Source organism: Panthera onca, chromosome C2 (genome assembly GCF_046562875.1).
Source record: "Panthera onca isolate mPanOnc1 chromosome C2, mPanOnc1 haplotype 2, whole genome shotgun sequence".
Lineage (NCBI taxonomy): Eukaryota > Metazoa > Chordata > Mammalia > Carnivora > Felidae > Panthera > Panthera onca.
In genome coordinates this window covers 143401277-143423220 of record NC_138347.1, presented here as the reverse complement: position 1 = coordinate 143423220, position 21944 = coordinate 143401277, and the positions used below count along the sequence as shown (strand labels likewise).

At 38.9% G+C, this 21944-nt stretch overlaps 1 protein-coding gene across 15 annotated transcripts in view; it reads left to right on the top strand.

Annotated features, from left to right (window-relative positions):
• Positions 1-21944, top strand: part of NEK10 (NIMA related kinase 10) — a 225778-nt gene that overhangs the window by 132360 nt on the left and 71474 nt on the right. For 14 of the 15 annotated variants that reach the window (XR_009611993.3, XM_060638485.3, XM_060638492.3 and 11 more), the window contains 3 exons: positions 468-597; positions 1142-1212; positions 12550-12763. Coding sequence is in view for 13 of the 15 variants with exons in the window: in XM_060638485.3 (XP_060494468.3) it covers positions 468-597; positions 1142-1212; positions 12550-12763 (415 nt within the window). In the remaining 2 variants the exon portion in view is untranslated. Of the gene's footprint in view, positions 1-467; positions 598-1141; positions 1213-12549; positions 12764-21944 lie in introns of those variants that run through there. The other variant, XR_009611995.3, reaches the window with a different exon arrangement.

Sequence of the window (21944 nt, the reverse complement as noted above, 5' to 3'; positions counted from 1 at the left end):
TAAGACAAAGGCTCTGGTCTGGTTCACTGTCATTTCCATATTCCACTGGCCACACCAACACAAAACCAAACAAAAGGCAGAGGTGGGTAATGACCACTGCCCAAGAGACTGTTGTAAGGGTGAGATGTGCAAAGTCTTCAGAATAGTAAAGATCCGGAGCCAACAATTCCTTCTACCACAGAGGGGTGATTGTTTCTGGAAATAACTTCCTTAGGCACTTAATAGGCAATATTTATATGGTTCGTTGATATTTAGTGCTTAAAATGGAATTGCTTGATGGTGCTTCTTGATTCATCTGAGTCTGGGAGAATTCAAAGATAGTTTTTAATATATTTATTTGAATTAGTGATAAAGAGTTTCCATTTTTTCCCCTCATACCTCCAACTATTGCTTGAAAATTGGACTTCTTTCTGTGCTGATTTCTTCTGCCTTTTACAGTATCTATTAACAACCTTATTTTAATTCAGCCCTGAGGTACTGAAGAGCGAACCGTATGGGGAGAAGGCTGATGTCTGGGCGGCAGGCTGCATCCTTTATCAGATGGCAACTCTGAATCCTCCCTTCTACAGCACCAACATGCTCTCCCTGGCTACAAAAGTAAGCAGTGTTGGGAGACAGAAGGGTCTTGTGTTGCTAAAAATGCCATTTCTTTTCTCCCTAAATAGATCATTTGTGGTTTTTATGAAAATGTCAATTAAAAGCAGGCACATTGTTTTATTAACCACGTGATCCCGTTCATTATTTCCCCCCCTTTCTTCTAAATATACGTCATGTGCTATGGCACATTTCCCCCTATAATTGTCTTCATTTATCATAGAAAATTATACAAATAAATCTATCAAATTACTTTTGGTCTTTTATTTTTAATTGTGGTTTGGATTGCCTACAATTGGCATATTATATTATCCTACACATCATTTATTATGAATCTGAGGCTAACTTTAACTCAGCTTGAAGAATACAGTCTGTGCTCGAGAACTGTTTACTCGATGTTAATTTTTTATTTGTTGGGATGTTTTTGTTTCTGATTAAAATGTGTGCATGGTCATAATGCTTATCGGGCAGCTTTCATGTTGTGGCCAAGTAGCGTAGATACTAGTGGCCTCTTTATGTCCATCACACTAGTCTGTCTGTTTTGCAGATAGTGCAGGCGGTATATGAACCAGTGCCAGAAGGCACCTACTCTGAGAAAGTGACAGATACCATCAGCAGGTAATTATCCTCACAACTCTGAACCGATAGGGATGGTCAAGAAATACCTCGCATCTCTCCGAATTTACTGTGTCCATATTCATGAAGAAGAAGGGCTGCCACACAATCCAAACCTAGAAAAATATTTGTGTATCATCAGTAATGGTGACCATTTGGAAGCCACTGAAGGGTCCAAGAGGAAGTAGTGTCCGCACTTGCAATATTATGCAGCCATCAGAATGATTATTCAGAGGGCTTTGTATCAGGCCGTAAAACAAATACGGTAAGAAGCTAAGTAAAGCAAACAGGATGTAAAGCTGTTTGTAACTCTGAGAAAAACTGTAAATATATGCACAGATGTGAGAAAAGGCTAGACAAGGACATAGGAAACTGGCAAAGGCCATGCAAAATGATAAAATTGCAAGCACTTTTTCATTTCTATTTTTAAATTGGTAATGTTATGTTGTATAATAATTCTTCAAAGAAAATCAGAAAGAAGCGCTCCGGCCGGCAGTATAGTAGGATTTTAATGAAAGTCATTTCCCGTTGCATTCACAAAGTTCTGACCTCACAGGGCTTGTCCCCGCTGACCTGTCACCCTTCCGTCCCACTTTCCCTCTGCTCCCTTGGTGCTCCCTCCCTCCCTGCAGCCACAGGGAGCTCCCTGTGAGTCCTGGCACGCGACTGCCCCTGGACCTTTGTCCTCCCTCTTGCCTTTTCCTGGACTTCTCTTCCCTCTGGTATGTGCATGGCATAGGCCCCATTTCATTCATGTCTCTGATGTTATTTGCCATCATCAGGGAGCCTGCCTGATCTCCCCACAGCCTCTCTGCTTTCTGGCCCTCTCGCCTGCTTTACAAAGCTCATGGCACCCATCCCTTGACATGTTAGACAGGTCCATGCAGACTTGTTTCCTTATTGTCTGTCTTGTCCCCACCAGAAGGAAAACTCTCCAGGAGCAGGGTCTTCTCCAGTCTCATTCATAGCTCTTCAGAGCCCAGAGCAGTGCCTGGTACAAGACAGACCCTTAACAAATACTGGTTCTATGAATAAATGACTTGTTTTCTGGCTGTTACTTATATACGAATGTATGCTCCTAAGTTGGCTCAAGACTACTTATCTGCCCCATCAAGCTCAGTCAAATCCTTATTATTATTATAGAAATCCCAGACTCCCCCAAGATAGAATATCTGTCCATTCTCCTGCCCAGTTGCCTTTAAACTTGGTTCTGTACCTGCCCCAGCACCTAGCACCACCTCTGATGGAATGTAAGAGATGTATTCCCTTCACTTTCTCCTCTGAGCCTGTCGTTCACATTAATAGGTACTCTCACAGTTTGTAGGATTACATAGTGAAACTTTCCTTGTTCAGCACAGTGCTGTCCTACAGTTAAGGGGCCCAGGCCCAGCTGGGGCTGCGTTTCACTAACTGTAGACTCTGAACAAACATTGGACCATCTTTCTGCATCTCTGTTCCCTCATCCAGTTAAAATGGGGGCTGTAATAATACCAAACTCATCAGGCTGGTGTGATAATTATACAAAGTAACTATGAAAATCACTTAGCATAGAGCTTGGCAAATGGTAAATCTTAAGCAATATTGGCAATTATCATTGTTAATATTATGGGAAATGAGCTGAAACCCCTTTCGGAATAATCTGAATTCTGCATATATTAGATCATGCCCTGTTGCTAATGAATCCAGACAAATGTATTTAAATTGCTCGTCTCCACAGTTTGATCCTATTATCTGCTATTTGTTTTCTGGAAAGTGCCTTAAAAATTCAAGAAGTCTCCGGAGATGTGAAGACAAGAATACCAGATTTAGTCATTTAATTTCTCCTTTTCATAGGTATTTGAGTGCCACAAAGACCAGGGGAGGGGTGGTGCAGAGAAAATGTACAGAGACATTATTCTGAGTTTGTGGCACTGGGCAAACGGGACCATAATTTGCTTCTGACAGGCTCCCTGGCTACTGGTATCCATGTGTCTTGGGGCTAACAGGTTAGTGGAGGAGTCAGATACCAATATTACATGTAAAGTTTAAGAACATCAATAGATTCTGGAATCAGCTGGATTTTATTGATTGATCGATCGATCGATTTTTTAATGTTTACTTATTTTTGAGAGAGAAAGACAGATGGAGCAGGGAAGGGGCAGTGAGGGAGACACAGAATCTGAAGCAGGCTCCAGGCTCCGAGCTGTTAGCACAGAGCCTGACGCGGGGCTCCAACTCACGGACCGTGAAACCATGACCTGAGCCGAAGTTGGCTGCTTACCCAACTGAGCCACCCACGTGCCCCTGGAATCAGCTGGATTTTAATCCCTACTCTTCCATTCAACCCCTTTTCTCATCTGTGATGTACAGGTAGCAATAGTAACTACTCATGGGCTGGTTCCAAAGCCTAAATAGGATAACGCTTCTAGTGCTTTTCGCACAGTGCCAGCATCAAGTGAACCGTCAGTAAAATTAGGTATTGTTATTAATAATATTAGTGTTACTATTTATGGGATTAAGTATCTAAAATAAGTTCTGATAAATTTGATGAAGAATGGTAAAGGAAGCAATGAGAGAGTCCAGAAGGACTTGGCCTAGTCTAGCGACTTGGGGGAAGTTTCTATTTAGAAAGAACATGTAATCCGAGACCTAAACAACCACTAATTCTCAAATAGTAAACAGAGTAGAGAAAACATTTCATAGACCATAGAGCTTATTATTTCGAGGAACTAAAAGAAATTGGAGATGTAGCATGCCAAGTGAGGAAGAGAATAGCCAAATAATGCTGAGGGCCTGAGGAGGCTGACAGGGGCCAGATCAACTAGGCCACGTTGAGGACTTTGAATTTTTATCTCAAGTACTGAGGAGAAAATTTAAGGTCATTTCTAGGCTGGCATGTAGTGAAAATTTCTTCTATAGCAAAGATCGTGCTGGCTGCTCCGTGGGGAATAGACAGGAAGGATTGGGGGAGTGAAGGGAAGCGGATCTAGCTATCTCCCAAGAGATGACGGCGGATCTGACTGAAATAGTGGTGGCGTTGATGGAGAGAAGTGGGGCTGTTTCCATGGGGAGTTGGAGGTTGGGTCAACAAGTTTGGGATACAAGCATGAAAATGGAATGGCACCAAAAACGTGAAAACAACTGAGTTTATTCTCTGGACTTCAGAAAAGTGGAGCCACAGCCATGGAGTGGAGTTCCAAGGAGGCCCAGGTCAGCTCACCGTTAGATGTATGTGCCGGGGGCATCCGGGTGGCTCAGCCAGTTAAGTATCTGACTCTTGGTTTCAGGTCATCATCTCATGGATCATGGGATCGAGTCCTGGATTGGGCTTTGCATTGACGGTGTTGGAACCTGCTGGGGATTCTCTCTCTCCCTGTCTCTCTACGTCTCCCTTTCTCATGCTCTCTTGTGCTCTCTCTCTCTCTCTCAAAATAAATAAATAAACTTAAAAAAAAAAAAAAAGAAGTATGTGTCAGGATTAGAGATGCCCATAGTGAGGCAGGCTGCTGGGTGGGGAGTGAGTTCCCTGTCACCAGAATGTTTAAGAGGATGAATGATCACTATCAGGGGACTCAGGATGAAATGTTCATAAGGACACTTTTAATTCAAAACACTAAGATGCTATAATAAGTAAGGACTGATGATTTAATTTTAATTTGGTATCTGATCATACATTAAGATGTGTGCATTCTGTAGCAGATGCGGTCTTCATTTAAGTTATTTGAGACTTGTTGTCTGGGTTCACATCACAAAGTTTTATCTTTACAAAATTTGACATACATAAAACCAAATTCAGCCATGAATTTTATGCAATTACATATTTAATTTGCTTTGGATTTTTAGTCTTTAAAAATTAAGTTCCAAAAGAATGAGGAAGCAAATTCAATTTTCTATTTTTTTAGTTTCCTATTTTCTTTAGGAAATTGATGCAAGGAATATATCAAGGTAAAAGTTGGTCTTAATAATCATTTATGACTCAGCAAATTAGGCTCAGAGCTGATCAACAACATGATAGAGCCTTTGAAATAATAAGATAGCCATTAATGGGAAACTTTACTGGACTCATTCTTAATTTCATACTTGGTGTTGTTTCCAATTACATTATCCTTCTTCTGCTTTCCCATCTCATTTTCACTGTCTACACCCTGTCTCAAGTAGAGTTGATGCAGTTGTGTTTCTAATGTGTAGAATCTTTCCTTTTTCCTGTCCGTTCATATGGCATACAAGCACATTCTGTCACTGGAACTTGTCTTTCCTAGTAGGCTTTTACATTGGGAGGATAACTTAGCAACCCTGAAGAGTTTGGGCAGAAAATAAATCCATTCTGTTGCTCTGCCCAGTACCAACATTACTATTTTTACCTTCCAGTACACTGTTAAGAGAGTATTGTCTGTTTACTTTTTTTAAAAAGAAGAACATTTCCTTTTATGCACAAAATATTTCAATTGCCTTACATTTCTCTATCTGTGCCTGGTTGCATAAGCTGTCTGGTGCTTTGTTTCAGAGCCGGTCATGATGACTAACAAAGTTAATTGCTTTCAGCTAGTTTTAAGGACAAAGGGATCTTTACATTACCCCCCCCCAACTCTGTTTTTTTTTCTTCCCCCCCACCCCAAAGTAAATATGACATGTTGCATTTTGTAAATTTATGGTGTACAATGTCTCCATAATGATGTATTGTATATATTTGATATATTGTAATATGATTGCTGTTGAAGCAATATTTATCATATCATATAATTACAGTACAGTATTATCTATATTCATTATTTGGTGCATTAGGTCTCTATGCTTATTTACTACTCATCACGAGTTTGTACACTTAGCTACCATCATTCTTATAGCCCCCACACCTCATGTCCTGATAACCACCATTTACTTTCTATTTTTTTGTAGCTTTGATTTTTCTAGATTCCATATAAGTGATATCATACAGTACTTGTCTTTCTCTGAGTCATCTCACTTAGCATAATGTGCTCAAGTTCCATCTCTGCTGCCAAATATGGGAAGATATCTTCCTTTTTCATGGCTGAATAATGTCCCATTGTACATATACACCCAACTCTTTCATTCATTCATATGATGATGGGCATTTGGGTTGTTTCCATGTCTTGGTTCTTGTGAATAAATATGGGAGTGCAGATACCTTGTTGAAATCCTATTTTCAGTGCCTTTGAAATCCTATTTTCAGTGTACTCCCAGAATTGGAGTTGCTGGATCGTATGGTACATCCATTTTTTAATTTTTTTGAGGAAACTCCATATTGTTTTTTGTAGTGGTTGGAGGAATTTACATTCTCACCAACAGTGTTAGTGTTCCCTTCTCACCAAATCCGCATGAGCACCTTTTATCTCTTGTCTTCTTGATGATAACCATTCTAAACAGGTGTAAGGTGATAGATCATCATGGTTTTTCTTTGTGTCTTCTTGGTGATTTGTGACATTGAGCATCTTTTCATGTGCCTATTGGCCATTTTGATGTCCTCTTTGGAAAAATATCTGTTTAGTTCTGCCCAATTTAATCAGATTATTTGTTTTATTGTTACTAAGTTGTGTTTTGTTCTTGATGTATATCTGATATGTGGCTTGTAAAAATTTTCTCTGCTTCTGTAGACTGCTGTTTCATTTTGTTAATTAAGGAGCAGAAGCTGTGAAGAAGCTTTTGAGTTTGACGTAGTCCCATTTGTCATTTCTTTTGTTGTTTTTACTTTTGGCATCATGTTAAAAAAAAAAATCATTGCCAAGACCAATATCAAGGAGCTTCTTCCTTTCCTTCTAAGAGTCTTATGGTATCGGGTCTTATGTTTAAGTCTCTGATTTTGAGATAATTTTTGTGAGTGATGTGAGATAGGGAGGCAATTTCTTTGTTCTGTATATATTTCTTCACTTTCCCCAGAATCATTTGTTGAAGAGACTATCTTTCCTCCAGTGTGTGTTCTTGGCTCTGTTGTCAAATATTAGTTGAATATATATTCTGGAATTTAAATTTGGGGCTCTCTATACTCTTCCATTGGTCTATGGGTCTATTTTTATGCCAGGATGCTAATGTTTTTATTAGTAGGGTTTTATAGTATAGTTTAAAATCAGGATGTGTGTTATCTCCAGTTTTATTCTTTTTTCTCAGGATTGCTTTGGCTAATCAGGGCCTTTTGTGGTTCCACACAAATTTTAGGATTTTTCCTTCTATTTCTGTGAAGAATGCCTTTGGTATTTTTATGGGAACTGTACTGAGTCTGTAGATGGCTTTTGGTGGTATGGCCATTTTAACAATATTTACTCTTTTGATACATGAACACAAAATGTCTTTCCATCTATTTGTGTCTTCTTCAATTTCTTTCAGCAAAGTCTTGTAGTTTTGTTGTATAGATCTTTCACTTCCTTCGTTAAATTTATTCCTAAGTATTTTATTATTTTTGATGCTATTGCAATTTGGATAGTTTTCTTTATTTCTTTTTCTAATGCTTTATCATTAGTATAAAAGAATCGCCACTGGTTTCTGGAAGTTCGTTTTGTAACCTGCCCCTTTCCTGAAATCACTGATTAATTTCAACAGTTTTTTTCGATTGATTCTTTGGGATTTTCTATATGTAAGATGATATCATTTGTAAACAGAGAAAATTTTACTTCTTTCTTCCTGATTTGGGTGTCGTTTGTTTCTTTGCCTTGCCTCATTGCTCTAGTTAGGACTTTTCCAATACTATCCTGAATAGAATGATGAGAGTGGGCAACCTTGCCTTGCTTGTGATCTCAGAGGAAACACTTTCAAGTTTTCTCCATTGAGTATGATGTTACCTGTGGGTTTGTTGTATGTGGACTTTTTAATGTTGAGATATATTCCTTCTATACCCAATCTGTTGAGGATTTTTATCATAAAATAATGTTATATTTTGACAAATGCTTTTTCTGTGTGTATTGAGATCAAGTAGTTTTTATCTTTCATTTTACTGATGTGACAAATTACATTTATTGATTTGTATGTGTTGAACTTTCCTTGTATCCCAGGGATAAATCCCACTTCGCCATGGTGTTTTCTCCTTTTAGTGTATTCTTGAGTTTTGTTTGTTAATATTTTGTTGAGAATCTTTGCATCTATATTCATCGGGGATATTTTTCTATAGTTTTCTCTTCTTGCGGTGTCTTTATCATCTGGTTTGGTATCAAGGTAATGCTGGTTTCTGGATGATCTATCCATTGCTAATAGTGGGGTCTACTATTATTGCATTGTCTATTTCTCCTTTAAGATCTGATAGTATTTGCTTACTATATTTTGATGCGAAGATGTTGGGAGAACGTATATTTATTATTGTTATATCTTCTTGGTGTATTGACCCCTTTATCATTATATAATGACCTTCTTTGTCTCTCGTTATATTTTTTGGCTTAAAGTCTACTATGTCTGATATAAGTATGGTTATATCTGTTTTCCTTTAGTTATCATTTGCTTAGAGTATCAATTTCTACCCCTTCGCTTTGAATCTATGTTTGTCTTTGGAGCTGAGATGAGTCTCCTGAAGGCAGCATTTGGTTGGGTCTTGTTTTTTAATCTATCTAGACATTCGGTGCCTTTTGATTGGTGAGTTCATCCATTTATATTGAGAGTGATTATTGGTATATGGAGACTTACTACTACCATTTTGTCTTTTAGTTTCTGGTTGTTTTGTATCTCTATTGTTTTCTTTTTCTTTGTGTTTCTGTTTACATGTTAGGTTGGCGACTTTCTATGATAATTTTCTCAGTTTCCCCCTTTTTGCGGTTTTGTGTCTTTGCTCTAGATTTTTGAACTTTATGTAAAACGTCTCATAGATAAAATAGTCCATTTTATGCTGATAACAACTAATCTTCATTTGTCTATACAGGTGCTGTCATTTTCCTTCTCCCATTTTTATGTTTTTGCTGTCACAAATTATCTCTTTTTATGCTATATGTTTACTACTAAATTGTTGGCATGTACAGGTTTTTTTTTAAATGTTTGTATCCTTTAACCTTTATGTCATAGTTTAACACCCTATTCTGAAATAGAATTACAATTTTGTGTACAATTTTGTGATTCTATTTATCACCTTACTTGAAAATCTGGGTACTTTTGTCTTTTTGTTTAAGGCAGAAGAGCTCCTTTCAACTAGACCTGTAAAGCAGGTCTAGTGGTGGTAGACTCATTCAGCTTTTGTTTGGGAAATCTTTTATTTCTCCTTCATGCCTGAAGGATAACATTGCTGGATAGTTTTCTTGCCTAAGATTTTTATATTTCAATACTTTGAGTAATCATTCCATTGTCTTCTGGCCTGTAGATTTTCTGCAGAGAAATCTGCTCATAGTTTAATGGGAGTTATTTTGTAGGTTAGTCTCTTTTTCCCGAGCTGCCTTTAAGATTCTTTCCTTATCCTTGACTTTTGACAGCTTCGCTATAACGTGTCTTAAAGTTTTTTTACATTGAGACAGTAAGGTGATTTATTAGCTTCGTGGACTTTTATGTCTAGTTATTTCCCCAGCTTTGGGAAGTTCTCAGCTATTATTTTTTTAACTGCCTCTCTGCCCCCTTCTTCTCTTTTCCTTATGATATACCCATTATTTTTGTTGGCTCTCTTAAAGCAGTCTGATAGCTCTCGTAGGATTTCTTCACTTTGTAAAAGTCATTTTAAAAATAGAAGTTCTCTTCTCCTCCACATGAATCATTTCCAGATTCCTACCTTCCAGGTCACATATTCTCTCTTCCATCTGATCTGTTGTGTTTACAGTGCTTTGTAATGCACTCTTCATCCCATTTGTCGGTTGTTCAGCCCCAGAATGTCTGCTTGGTCCTTTTTTAGAATTTCAGTCTCCCTCAGTTCTGACACTTTATCCTTGGTTCTACCATCTCCATGAAGTCCGATCCACTCACCCTCAGTTATACGGATGTATGGATCACTCCGGCATCCTGGTGTGCTGTGCAGAGGAAACCTTGTTGGTTTATGGATGCCCTACTGGTTATACATTGAAGGCGAGAGACAAAGGGAACAACTCACACCACCATAATCCTCAACTCTTTGTTTCTTGAAACACAAAATGAATACAACTGAACATCACATCTTTCTAATTCTTTCCATCTGGTCTCTCAGAGCAGAGTGGGGACAAAGAGGGTGAGGTGAGTAGAACAACCTAGGTTCTTGCTACAACACAATTTTGTTTCTTTTATTGGAGAATCACTGAAGCACTTGTTCACTCTTTTTTAAAATTGTTTTTTCATGTTTATTTGTTTATTTTGAGAGAGAGAGAGAACAGGAAAGGGGCAGACAGAGAGGGAGAGAATCCCAAGTAGTCTGCCTGCTATCAGCGCAGAACCTGATGTGGGGCTCGATCCCCTTGAACAGTGAGATTGTGACCTGAGCTGAAACCAATAGTCAGACGCTCAACCGACTGAGCTACCCAGGTGCCCCAGCATTTGTTCACTTTTAAGAATTCTCTGAAATATCTAAGCAGGGATGATCTATGACCAATGCTCACTGCCTATGGCCTCATACTCAAAACTGCCCTGCACTTAGTGTTTAAGCCTCTGCATTAAAAGTCATGAGATTCTTAATAATTTTATCTTTAAATTTATGTTTTGGAAATTAAGTCTGAGGAGGCAAGGGGCATGTATGTTTGAGGCTGGGGAGCCTCAGTTCATAAGTGGTCCCTCCAACTTCCTACTTCTCTGACATAGATTTTCAGCCATCTGCTCCTGACGCCCTGGCCCCTACCTGGCCTCCAGCTCCCAGTTCCTGACCCTGTCCCTGTCCCATCATTGCTACTGTTCTCTACCTGGTGTGGTGATTGGGTGTGTCAGCATCCTGTATTCTGCTTTGTGGATGCAGACAAGGAGAGGATCAGGGTGCAGCATGTGCCCTGCTGGCATCTTCGGGTGAGGCAAAAATGAGGCCATCCTTAACCAGGGTGGTAGCATCATGGTGCACTGAGTGGGTGACACAGTGGGGCCTCTTTCCCACCTCCAATTCAGGTATCAAGTACGTCATGTGGGCATGGAGGTTGAAGTCTCTTGAGGGTCTCCTGTCTACCATCATTTAGGACCTTGGACTATGGGAAAGGAGATTGATTTCCTCACTCCCTGCTGGGGCACCACACTTTCATTTTGCACTGGGAACTCCACAAATTATGTAGCTGGCCTTGTCTCTACTATCTCTTGCCTCTCTTTGTTATAAATGCAAAGACTGAGCTTTGTTAAATATGAATTCAGCAGATGTGTAAAGTGTCTGTCATAACCAGAGGGCAAGACCACTGCCTTAGCAAGAAATAACACAAAGATTAAGTATGAGATGATAATGTCTTAAAATCTAGTTAAAAGAGGTATATTTTACTCATAATCAAGTCTAAAAGAGTAATTAGCAAATTAACAAGTTAGAGTCTTATTTTGTCTTATGTGTGAATAATGATAATAAAAATAAAATAGTTCCCCAATATTTCCTGGAGACATCAGTATAGGTGAAAGTTGTATGAACTATAGGTTGCTAAATCAAATACAGATGTGCAAAGTAGGTATTTTTCTCAAAGTCCAAATAAAGTAAAGTTTATTAAGAAGAACATGGCTTCAGTGAAATTAGAGAATTTGAATTAAAATATCATAGTACCATAAGTATTTGAAGCATACTAACAATGATCATGATAACTGATTCCGTGGTGTCTTGAATATCCTTGTATTACTGTTTAGCTGTGACATAAATAATACTGTCTTTAATAAGCTGATTGCCATTTCCTACCTCCAAATCACAGAAAATATTAGCATGCAATGTGTCACATTAGCTACTTAAAAAAAATATTACAGACATCTTAAACCTCTGAGTAACTGGATTGCATTTTAGTTTTATGACTTCATGTTTTGTAAGGCTCACACTAATCAAGTTGGGTTGATATTGCTGCTGTACAGCTGGGAAAAGCCAATAAGTTGTGATCCCTTAAAAACCTTCCTTTTGTTTGGTGCATCAGGGTGGTCATCAGGGCCTACATTCTTGGGATCCCTCTTTGTTTCACTGAGTGATGACTTGGCAGTGATTATAGAAAATAACCAGTTCACACAGGAGTGGGTGACCGTATCCACCTGTCCTGAGACCTGAGGAACAATTCACGCTCAGCCTGTAGCCCTTGCCTGTCAGCCCAACCGCAAAGAGAACAGTGCTGCCTCCCTCGGCTTCCCAAACATTCCAAACACCTTTTGAGAAGTCATGGATTCAAAACTATGCTTGATGTCCATCTTATCTCAGGTGTTCTTGGACCTTATGGACACATAAGACACCATGGTGGACACACAGTGGGGTTTAACTTTGACCTCCACACCCCATGGCCTTGGTCCCAACATTGACCAGAGTGCTGTAATTAGCTTATGTTCTCTTAGGTGCCTCACTCCTGATGCAGAAGCCCGCCCAGATATTGTAGAAGTCAGCTCGATGATATCAGATGTCATGATGAAGTATTTAGACAACTTATCTACATCCCAGCTTGCTTTGGAGAAGAAGCTGGAACGGGAACGGAAGCGCACGCAGAGGTACTTTATGGAAGCCAATCGGAATGCTGTCACATGTCACCAGGAGCTGGCTCTGTTATCTCATGTAAGTGCAGATCTTTCAGTCTCTTCATGATAAACTCTAATGAGGATGTCTGAAGTTGTTCAGACTTGTCTTACTGGAAGGTTATCTTAAGTTAGGAAAATATTAATTGCTACATGCAGTGTTTCACTATTATATAGTTACATATTTGCATCCTTTTCTAGATCTTACACTTATAGTTAAAATAAGTCAATATAAATGATTTTCCAAAGAAATAAACCTAATTAGAGGCATCTCTTAGCAATTCTTTAAGTTTATATTATGCTCTTTGTATAGGTAGCAGTGAATGCATGTATTTTATTTCTTTAGCAATCTGATTTGGGGAAGATGGATGAAAATGTTGTGTGTTAATTCAGAGAAGGAAATAACAATTGCCTTAAGATTTTGTCTTATTAGTGTAATTGCTTTCATTACTGTTTGTGGTGGTAATAATGTTGCCATGCTTCAAATCAGAATATATCCTTTTATCTTTCTTGCCAGTAACCTTTAAATTATTTTGATATTTAAGTTTATTTCTAAGCATAGCTTGAAAAAGGGAAAAGCCACAGATGTCCACATGTGCAAGTGACCAGTGATGCTCTTGTTGCTGTCTCTTGCTTTCCCGTAGCTTTTGTTGCATTGTGACCCGTGATCTGTCCTTTGCTTGTGCTCTGGGCTCCCCACAAGCAGGGATCTCGTAAGGGACCCTGCAGCCTGGTAGATGTTCTTTCTTTCCCTCTTGGGCATGAGGCCCAAGAAAAGAGGGTCATAATAACATTCTTGATCAGAGTACTTATTCATTGAATTCCTTTCCAGGACCCTAAAGAAATGTTCTGCCTCAGCTGGGAAAATTATATAAAAAGTTGATTTCAGAGAAGGTACAACTGGGTTTCTTTTCTTTTCATTTCTTTTCTTTTCTTTTCTTTTCTTTTTCTTTTCTTTTCCTTTCCTTTCCTTTCCTTTCTTTTCTTTCCTTTTTTTCTGATTTCTTGAATAACAGAGTTTCCATCAAACTACTTTCTATTAAAAGCAAAGCACTAATGTTTGGTGTGTTTGTCTTGACATACTTGGAATCTAGTAGTTGAAGGTTCAATATAGTTTTCTTTTGGGGGGAAAAGCTCATTTTTATTGCCTTGCTGAGTCCAGCTGTAATTTCACAGAACAATCCATAGTGATTATCTAAGGCCTTGGTTTATGTTTAGGAGCATATAACTTGGAGTTATAGCTCTTGCTGAACACAGTTAAATCTTATGTACAGTGAGTTAGACCTCACTTTTCTTGTTATTTTACTACCTGACTTTGTAAAAAGTAGGCAACAATGAGAAACACACTATTCTACGGATGTCATGTTGCATTCAGAGTATAGTGTTCCCAGTAAACGAAAATGTGAGAGATTTGGCCATTTCTATATATCTTAAGTATTTGAGGCCTTCTATTAAGTTCTGCACTGCAAAGCTACTTAGCCAATTTCCAGTTGGACATAAAAGAGTCATTTTATATTAGATTCGTGTAGCTGATGGGGGGGTAGGTGGAGTTAGTTTAAAATCTAACAGCAAAAATCCTCTTATCTTTAGCAAAACACCTTGAGAATGACTGTTTCATTTATTTACTTTTTCTCCTTGGCTTTTTTTTTTTTTTCAAACTCTTAGTGTGGAAAATTTCACATGTTTACTGAAGTAAAGATAGCACTTTGCGTAGCAGCCCTCCAGCTTCAAGAGTTTGCTGCTTTGAGCCAATGACGTACTGTCTTCATGCCTACCCCACTGCCCACTCCCTGCCATCCCTAGGTTATTTTGAAACAAACCCAAGACACCGTATCATCTCATCTATCAGTATTTCAGTATGTATTTGGAAGGCCATTTTAACTGTAGAAATCTAGCTCTCAGGCCATAACCAGGTTAAACAAAGGGAGTGATCTATTATCGACGAGGGAGTTTTGATGTTCTAGAGGTTCTGTACTCATCCATAAAGAGGGGGAAAATATTACCTATTGCAGAAGGCACTAGGATCAAATAAGTTAATGTGTTTGAACTATGCAAATTAAAAAGTGGCACAAAATTATAGAAAATGAACAGTGATTATGTAAAAAAAAAAGTTTTTGATGCAACTTCCCCATTTAGTCCATTAGTACTAAATCTGTGTGTGGTTTTCATGCAGTTAATATATATCTATTGAGCGCGTGCTACTCGCCAGCTTCAATGTCCTCATGGAGCATTCAGTCTCTTAGGGACCATGGAGAAGTGCTTTACTTGTAGGCAAAGTTGTATTACTACTTTAAAAAAACCATAAAATATCTTCTCCTTTTGTACTATTTTATGCATATTGTTAAGTTTTCATTTCTGGATTGATCGAAGGTTCACTAAAACGAGAAATGCAGCTTTATTAAAGAACTGAGAAGGAAATATGATTATATTTCATCAAAAGACAGCATGCAGCTAATTGGCATTATCCTTGCTAAGTACCAATTGTTATTTTTAAAAAACTTACATCCACACCATTGCTGATGGGAAAATTATAGGTATCGAATTTTATGTCTCTTTTTTTCTTAAGTATTGTTATAGATTATGATCGTTTCACTTCAAATGTAGTGGAATGCCTCCCAGAGCAGTTAATATCAGTAATATAATTACACAATCCAATGATAAGCAATAGTCAAAGGAAAGAGAAATTAGTGGGTGTGGTGGAACTTCATGAGTTTTCAACACTGATAAGGAGATCCATTATGAATTGCTGGATTTTGCAAATTAGTGGGTAAGCAAACAATTGATAAGAAACATTAAGGGCTCTTATGTCATGGGGTGTATGCTACTTACTTTTCCACACATTAGCTCGTTCTTAATTATGGCAATTTTCATAATAGGCTGGTAAAGACGAGTATTAATATATATTTCAAAAGGACAGAGAAGTCTTCACTAATAAAGTCCACCCCTGTGTACTGTGGTTTAGACCTTATGAAAGAGAAGCAATATTTTCTTTTTGAAGAATAAGCTTTCTAATTTTTAGAATTCAAAATAACAGGTCACAAGGAGAGCACAGGGTCAAGAACAATAAGAATCAAGCAGAGAAAAATGAGGTGTAACTTTTACTTAAATATGTAATAAAAGCTATCGTACTACACAGCATACTGTGGCATGGTAGTAGTCAAAATCATGATCGGTGTTTCGGCATTGTAATAGTCAAGATCATGATTGGTGTTTCGGCATTGTGCACAACGTGTTAAACACACAGAATAGCTGCCCTCTGGGCGTTGTCTTATGTCACAGGCAGAAAAATTGGCTGCAGGCATTTCTAAACAGTGCACTGCTTAGATCTTCACCAGCAAATGCGAGGATGAGGGTTAAAACCCAGCCTACAATAATCTGGATAATCAATAGAAAATTTCAGTTTCACTCAGATTATTGGGATTTTGTGGATACAGCTTTAGACTAATGTTAACATTGGTAAGTAAAGTGTATTTCTATGTGTACAAATGGAGCAGAGCTGAACGTACCAGGGGGACCGAAGGGTAATCATGAAAGAAGCAAGTTTTTAAAGGGTAAGTTTTGCAGGGATTCACCACTCCTCTTCCAGTGGTATTTGTCAGGTACTTTTATCTTCATCATCTCTGTTCTATAGCTAAACGATTTTTTTGCTAGTATGGTAAGTTCATTCAGTCTGGATAACTATTTTCGTATCCATAAACACAACAGGGAACAATACAAAAAGAGAAAAATTGAAAGTGCTTGCAGTTTATAATTAATAATAGAAGAACATGGGGTCCCCAGGTGGCTCAGTTGGTTGAGCATCCGACTTCGGCTCAGGTCATGATCTCACGGTTCGTGAGTTTGAGCCCCGCGTCGGGCTCTGTGCTGACAGCTCACAGCCTGGAACCTGCTCCAGATTCTGTATCTCCCTCTCTCTCTGCCCCTCCCCTGCTTGTGTTCTCTCTCTCTCTCTCTCTCTCTCTCTCTCTCTCTCAAAAATAAATAAATAAACTTTTTAAAAATTTAAAAAAACAGTGGAAGAACAAAGATCTGTTGAATGTCTTCTGAATGTAAGACATTGTGCTTGGTACTGTGAAGGTTATAAATAATTATGAGGAGTGGTCCCCGCTGTGAAATGACTTATACGGTCTACCTGGGAAGCCAAGACACATATGCAACTTGGGTAAATATCAAATGGAGGAAATTTGGGTGAATATCAAATGAGGTCTATGGCTGATATAGTTCAGGGAGACTCCAAAGCAAGCAGGGTAAGTTTGGGCCTTGAAAAGTAGGTAAGAAGTCACTCCTGGATGGAAAAGAATAGCGAAAGTACATGAACTCCAGATATACCAGCTTGGTTTACTTTGGACTACTAATCACATTTTAGAAATGTTATTTGTTTTTAGTATTTTTTTTCCTTTTTTTTAACGTTTATTTATTTTTGAGACACACAGAGATGGCATGGGTGAGGGAGGGGCAGAGAGAGAGGGAGACACAGAATCTGAAACAGGCTCCAGGCTCCGAGCTGTAAGCACAGAGCCCGACTCAGGGCTCAAACTCGACGGCCATGAGGTCATGACCTGAGCTGAAGTCAGATGCCCAACCGACTGAGCCACCCAAGCGCCCCTTTAGTATTTTTTAGTGTTTATTTATTTTTGAGAGAGAGGGAAAGACCATGAGAGAGGGAGGGACAGAGAGCGAGGGAGACACAGAATCTGAAGCAGGCTCCAGGCTCTGAGCTGTCAGCACAGAGACTGATGTGGGGCTGAAACTCACCAACAATGAGATCATGATCTGAGCCGAAGTCAGCCGCTTAACCGACTGAGCTACGGAGGTGCCCCAGAAATGGAACTGTTTTATGCTAGAAAAGAGAAACCAAGAGAAGAGGCTTGCCCAAGGTCACCAAGCTAGTGTGCCAGTTTGTCCTAGCACTGAAAGTTGGATCTCCTGATTTATAGTGCATGTTTTGATATGTATACTTTGCAAAGTCTGGGAAAGCAAACTGGTGCTAAAAGGCAGAAATTTGTGAATACCTAGTCACGATGTTTGAATTTAATCCTGGTTAGTATGGATGAAAGCCTTGAATTTCTCCAGAGTAACTGACAACGAATTATCAAACTGAGGGCTAATTCTTCCTTCTTGTTCATAATTCCTTCTTGAGCTTTTTTTTTTCTTCCTGTGGTTTCAACCACACTCCTCTGTCCTGGTTTCCATCCTACATCTCTGAATACTCTTTCTTGTTATATCTCCCTGGACTCTTAAATTTTTATGTTCTGCTTCTCTTCTTGCTCTTCCCTTAAGTGAGTTTTATCCAGTTCCATGGTTTTCCATTTCAGATGAATTTGGGTAAAAGTTATACAAAATGGGAACTTGATTTTCTAGAATATATATTATTTTGGCATAATACATATATAATAATAACATATATAACATATATATATATTATTTCTGCCGGTGGCAGAAAATGGTGGATATAACCATTATCACATATATCAACTGCTTTTGTGTAAAAGTTTGTCTCCCATTTCAAGGGTTCTCCTCACCATTTCCTCCTCCCAAGATGGCAGCTGGGTACAGGAGACTGCTCAGGCATCCTCACACCAATGGGAGGGGGCTCTGCATGTCGCCCTCTTCTTTTGGTCTCTTTGACTTTAGATGAGGTGAGCCTATCTCTATAGCTTTGGGGGACCTACCGTGGCATCCCTGATTTGAACTGTTTTCTCTGTGCTCCTCTCCATGCAGTGATAACCTGGTGGACTCACCGGAAGCTCCACATCCATTTTCCACGTTCCCATTGTGGTGCCTGGGAGCTTTGGATTCGCACCTCTGCCAGGCATAGTCCACGGGGAACTGAGAGTAAAGGGACACATTATCAGTCCCATCTTCTTTTTTCTTTCCTACTCCTTTATCCCGGGTGCCAGTCATTCCATTATTCATTCAACAAATATTTATTGAGTGCCTATTAGTGTCAGATAATATTCTAGGGGTGGGGGATACCACAGTGAACACAGGGTATCTACCCTCATGGGCCTTCTACTAAATGCCCTTATCAACTACATAGTATATAGCGTTATGATGATCATGAAGCTTCTCTGAAGCTTCTAGTCTTTTCTGGCTGAACCTGAATTGCCCCCTCACACCCTCTGCTCTACTCCCAGTGTTCACTCCTGCTAGAAAGGATGTGAGGAGGAAAAACATGGATTCTTGAACCTGACTTATCTTCTATCCTCCCATCTGGCTCCTTTTTTGAGCTTCAGAGAGACTTCCCTGTTTCCCATCCACACTGCCAGAAACTGCCCTTCCACCATGACCTTCTCTTTCCCCACGTGTTCTTCATTTAGGCCTTTCCTTAGGTTTGTAAGCCGCAGCCTCATGGTCTGGTCTCCATAGTATAAGGGCTCTGGGAGAAAAAGTACACAATATATTCTAAGAAGGCGAAATACATTGGATGTGTCTTACAACATAACTTCCACGTCCATTTTCTGAAGACCTCCAAAACTGTGTGCCTGATCGTACCCTTTCCTACATGACAGACATAGATTTTGGGCTGGACATTTACCCTTATGTCTAATAAGTACCTTATGCTGAGCCATTCTCACAGTGAATGGAATCTCTTTCTTTAACCCAGTCATGTTCTCCACTTCATCACCTTAACTGAAACCTGAACATTTTCTTCAACTCATTCTCCCTCAAATCCTACATCCATTTTATTAGCAGTCTTTTACCAAATCTATTTCTGAAATGTCTGACAATTCCATCTTATCCTTACAATTCTCGTTCTCATTATCTCACATGGGGTGAGATAGCCAGCTTTCTTGCCTCTACTCTCTTCCTCATCCCTGGCAGTGATTCAGTATATCACCTCTGTACTGTCTACAGGAGGTCATCAGGAGAGCCATTTTGTTTATCACAATGATGTTGACCGCTACTGGTACTTAAGGGGAAGCAGCCAGGGATGCTAATATTATGTCGGATACAGAACAGTCCTACGCACAGGTATAGAGCAGAACGAGTAGGAGATACATGTGAAGAGAGTTATTGCAAGGAATTATACAATTGTGGGGGCTGACTAGGTAAGTCCATAATCCACAGGGTAGGCTGGCAGGAAGGGCAAGGTGAAACTCTTGGACATGGACTGAAACTGCTGTCCACAGAGAGAATTTCTTTTTCATCGCAAAGAAGCCTCAGCTTTGAAGACCTTCCAAATGATTGAATCCATTCTACTCAAGTTATCTAGACTCATCTCCCTCCCTTAACCATCCTCTATGTATCTACCAAGATGATCTTTCAAAAATCACACTTGGTCTTGATAAATTATCTCATGCTTAAGATGAGTCAGTGTTCCTAGGGTGCCTGGGTGGCTCAGTGGGTTAAGCATCTGAGTTTGGCTCAGATCATGATCTCACAGTTCATGAGTTCGAGTCCTGCATTGAGCTCTGTGCTGACAGCTCAGAGCCTGGAGCCTGCTTCGGATTCTGTGTCTCCCTCTCCCTGTGCCCCTCCCTCACCCACACTGACTATCTCTCAAAAATGAATAAACATTAAAAAAATAAAATAAAAAAGATGAGTAAATGTTCCTGTAGTGAGTCCTAGAAATTTACTCTAAACTTTCGGTGAATTACAAAAGATTTATGTGATCGTCTCATATTGTCAAACTGCTGACATATGGCACACATAATTATTGCACTAAATTCCATCTACCTTGTGCAGGAAACAGCTAGTAGAGTGCTTGTCAGCATAGACTAATTTCTAAATCCACAGTCCCTTCATAATTTCACTTCTTTACTCTGGGATTCTTATTGTAGCTTTCTAATACAATATCTGTATGTTCTTAGCAAATTTTATCAAGAGGCATTGGATATTTATCTTAAATTCTCAAATATCTTTAAAGTTGACCACTTGAGAATTGAACAGATACGCGAGCACCCGATTCTCATTTTCGTAGTGCAAATTTAAAAAACCGTTGTGCTATTTATTTATCTGAGTTGTTTTATTTTTATTATACCATATGTCATTTACAATTGCTGAGTACGCCACTAAAGGCGTGTGTCTGCAATCCTCTGCTAAGAGATTAAATTAAGCCATGTAGAAAATGATGTATTTTAAAAGGACAATATTTTTGTGAACATCTTTGCTTTTATTGTCTGGTTAATTGTTGGCTGACTTTCCCCCAAGGCTGTGAAAAGGCAACAAATAACGATGCAGTGAAAGAACTATCGGGAAAAATCATGACTTGTTTTGGAAATGTTCTATACTTGTTATGGGTTAAAAAAATAAAGCAATGCCTTTTAGGCTCCCAGACAAATATACACACAATTCTTACATCCACACCATAACTCCCCCCTTGTTTATTGAGATATAATTTACATATAGCATAATTTACACTTAGTTTAATGACTTTTGACACAAGGTCAACTTGCACCTGAAACCAGACTCGCAACATATACATCCCCTCAGAAATTTCCCTCATGCCCCTTGCCGTGTGGTTCCCTGCCCATGGACAGACCGCCATGATTTCTGACACTATGGATTACTGTTGCCTATTGTGTGACTTCATATAAATTGCAGAGGATTTATGCTTTAGCATCTGGTTTCTTTCACATGACCTAATGTCTGTGAGATTCATCCATGATGTTGTGTTTGGCAGTTATTTATGTTGCTGGATAGTATTATGTTGTATGAATGTATCATATTTTGTTCTCCTGTTGATGAACACCACGTTGTTTCCAGATTTGGGGTTTTATATAAGACTGCTCTGAATTTTCTTATATAAGTCTTCTTATGGAGATACGTTCATTTCTCTTCGACAAATACGTAGGAGTAGAATTTCCGGGTCATAAAGTAGATGTATGTTTAACTTTAAAAGAAACTACTAAGCAGTTTTCCAAAATTGTACTGGTTAGCATTTTTAGAAGTAATATATGAGGTTTGCTCACCTGTTCCACATTCTTGTATACATTTGGTATTGTCAGTCTTTTAGATTTTAGCCATTGTGTTGGGAATAAAAGGGTACCTCTCTGTGGTTTTAGTTTGCATTTTCTTGATAGCCAAGGCTGTTGAACACTTTTACATTTCCTTATTGATCAATTATATATCTGTGTGTGTGTGTGTGTGTGTGTGTGTGTGTGTGTGTGTGAGAAGTATCTGTTCGAATCTTTGGCCATTATTTTACTGAAGGTCTGTTTTGTTGACTTTAGGAGTTCTTTAAATAGTCTATATATGACTATGTATTGTATGTATGT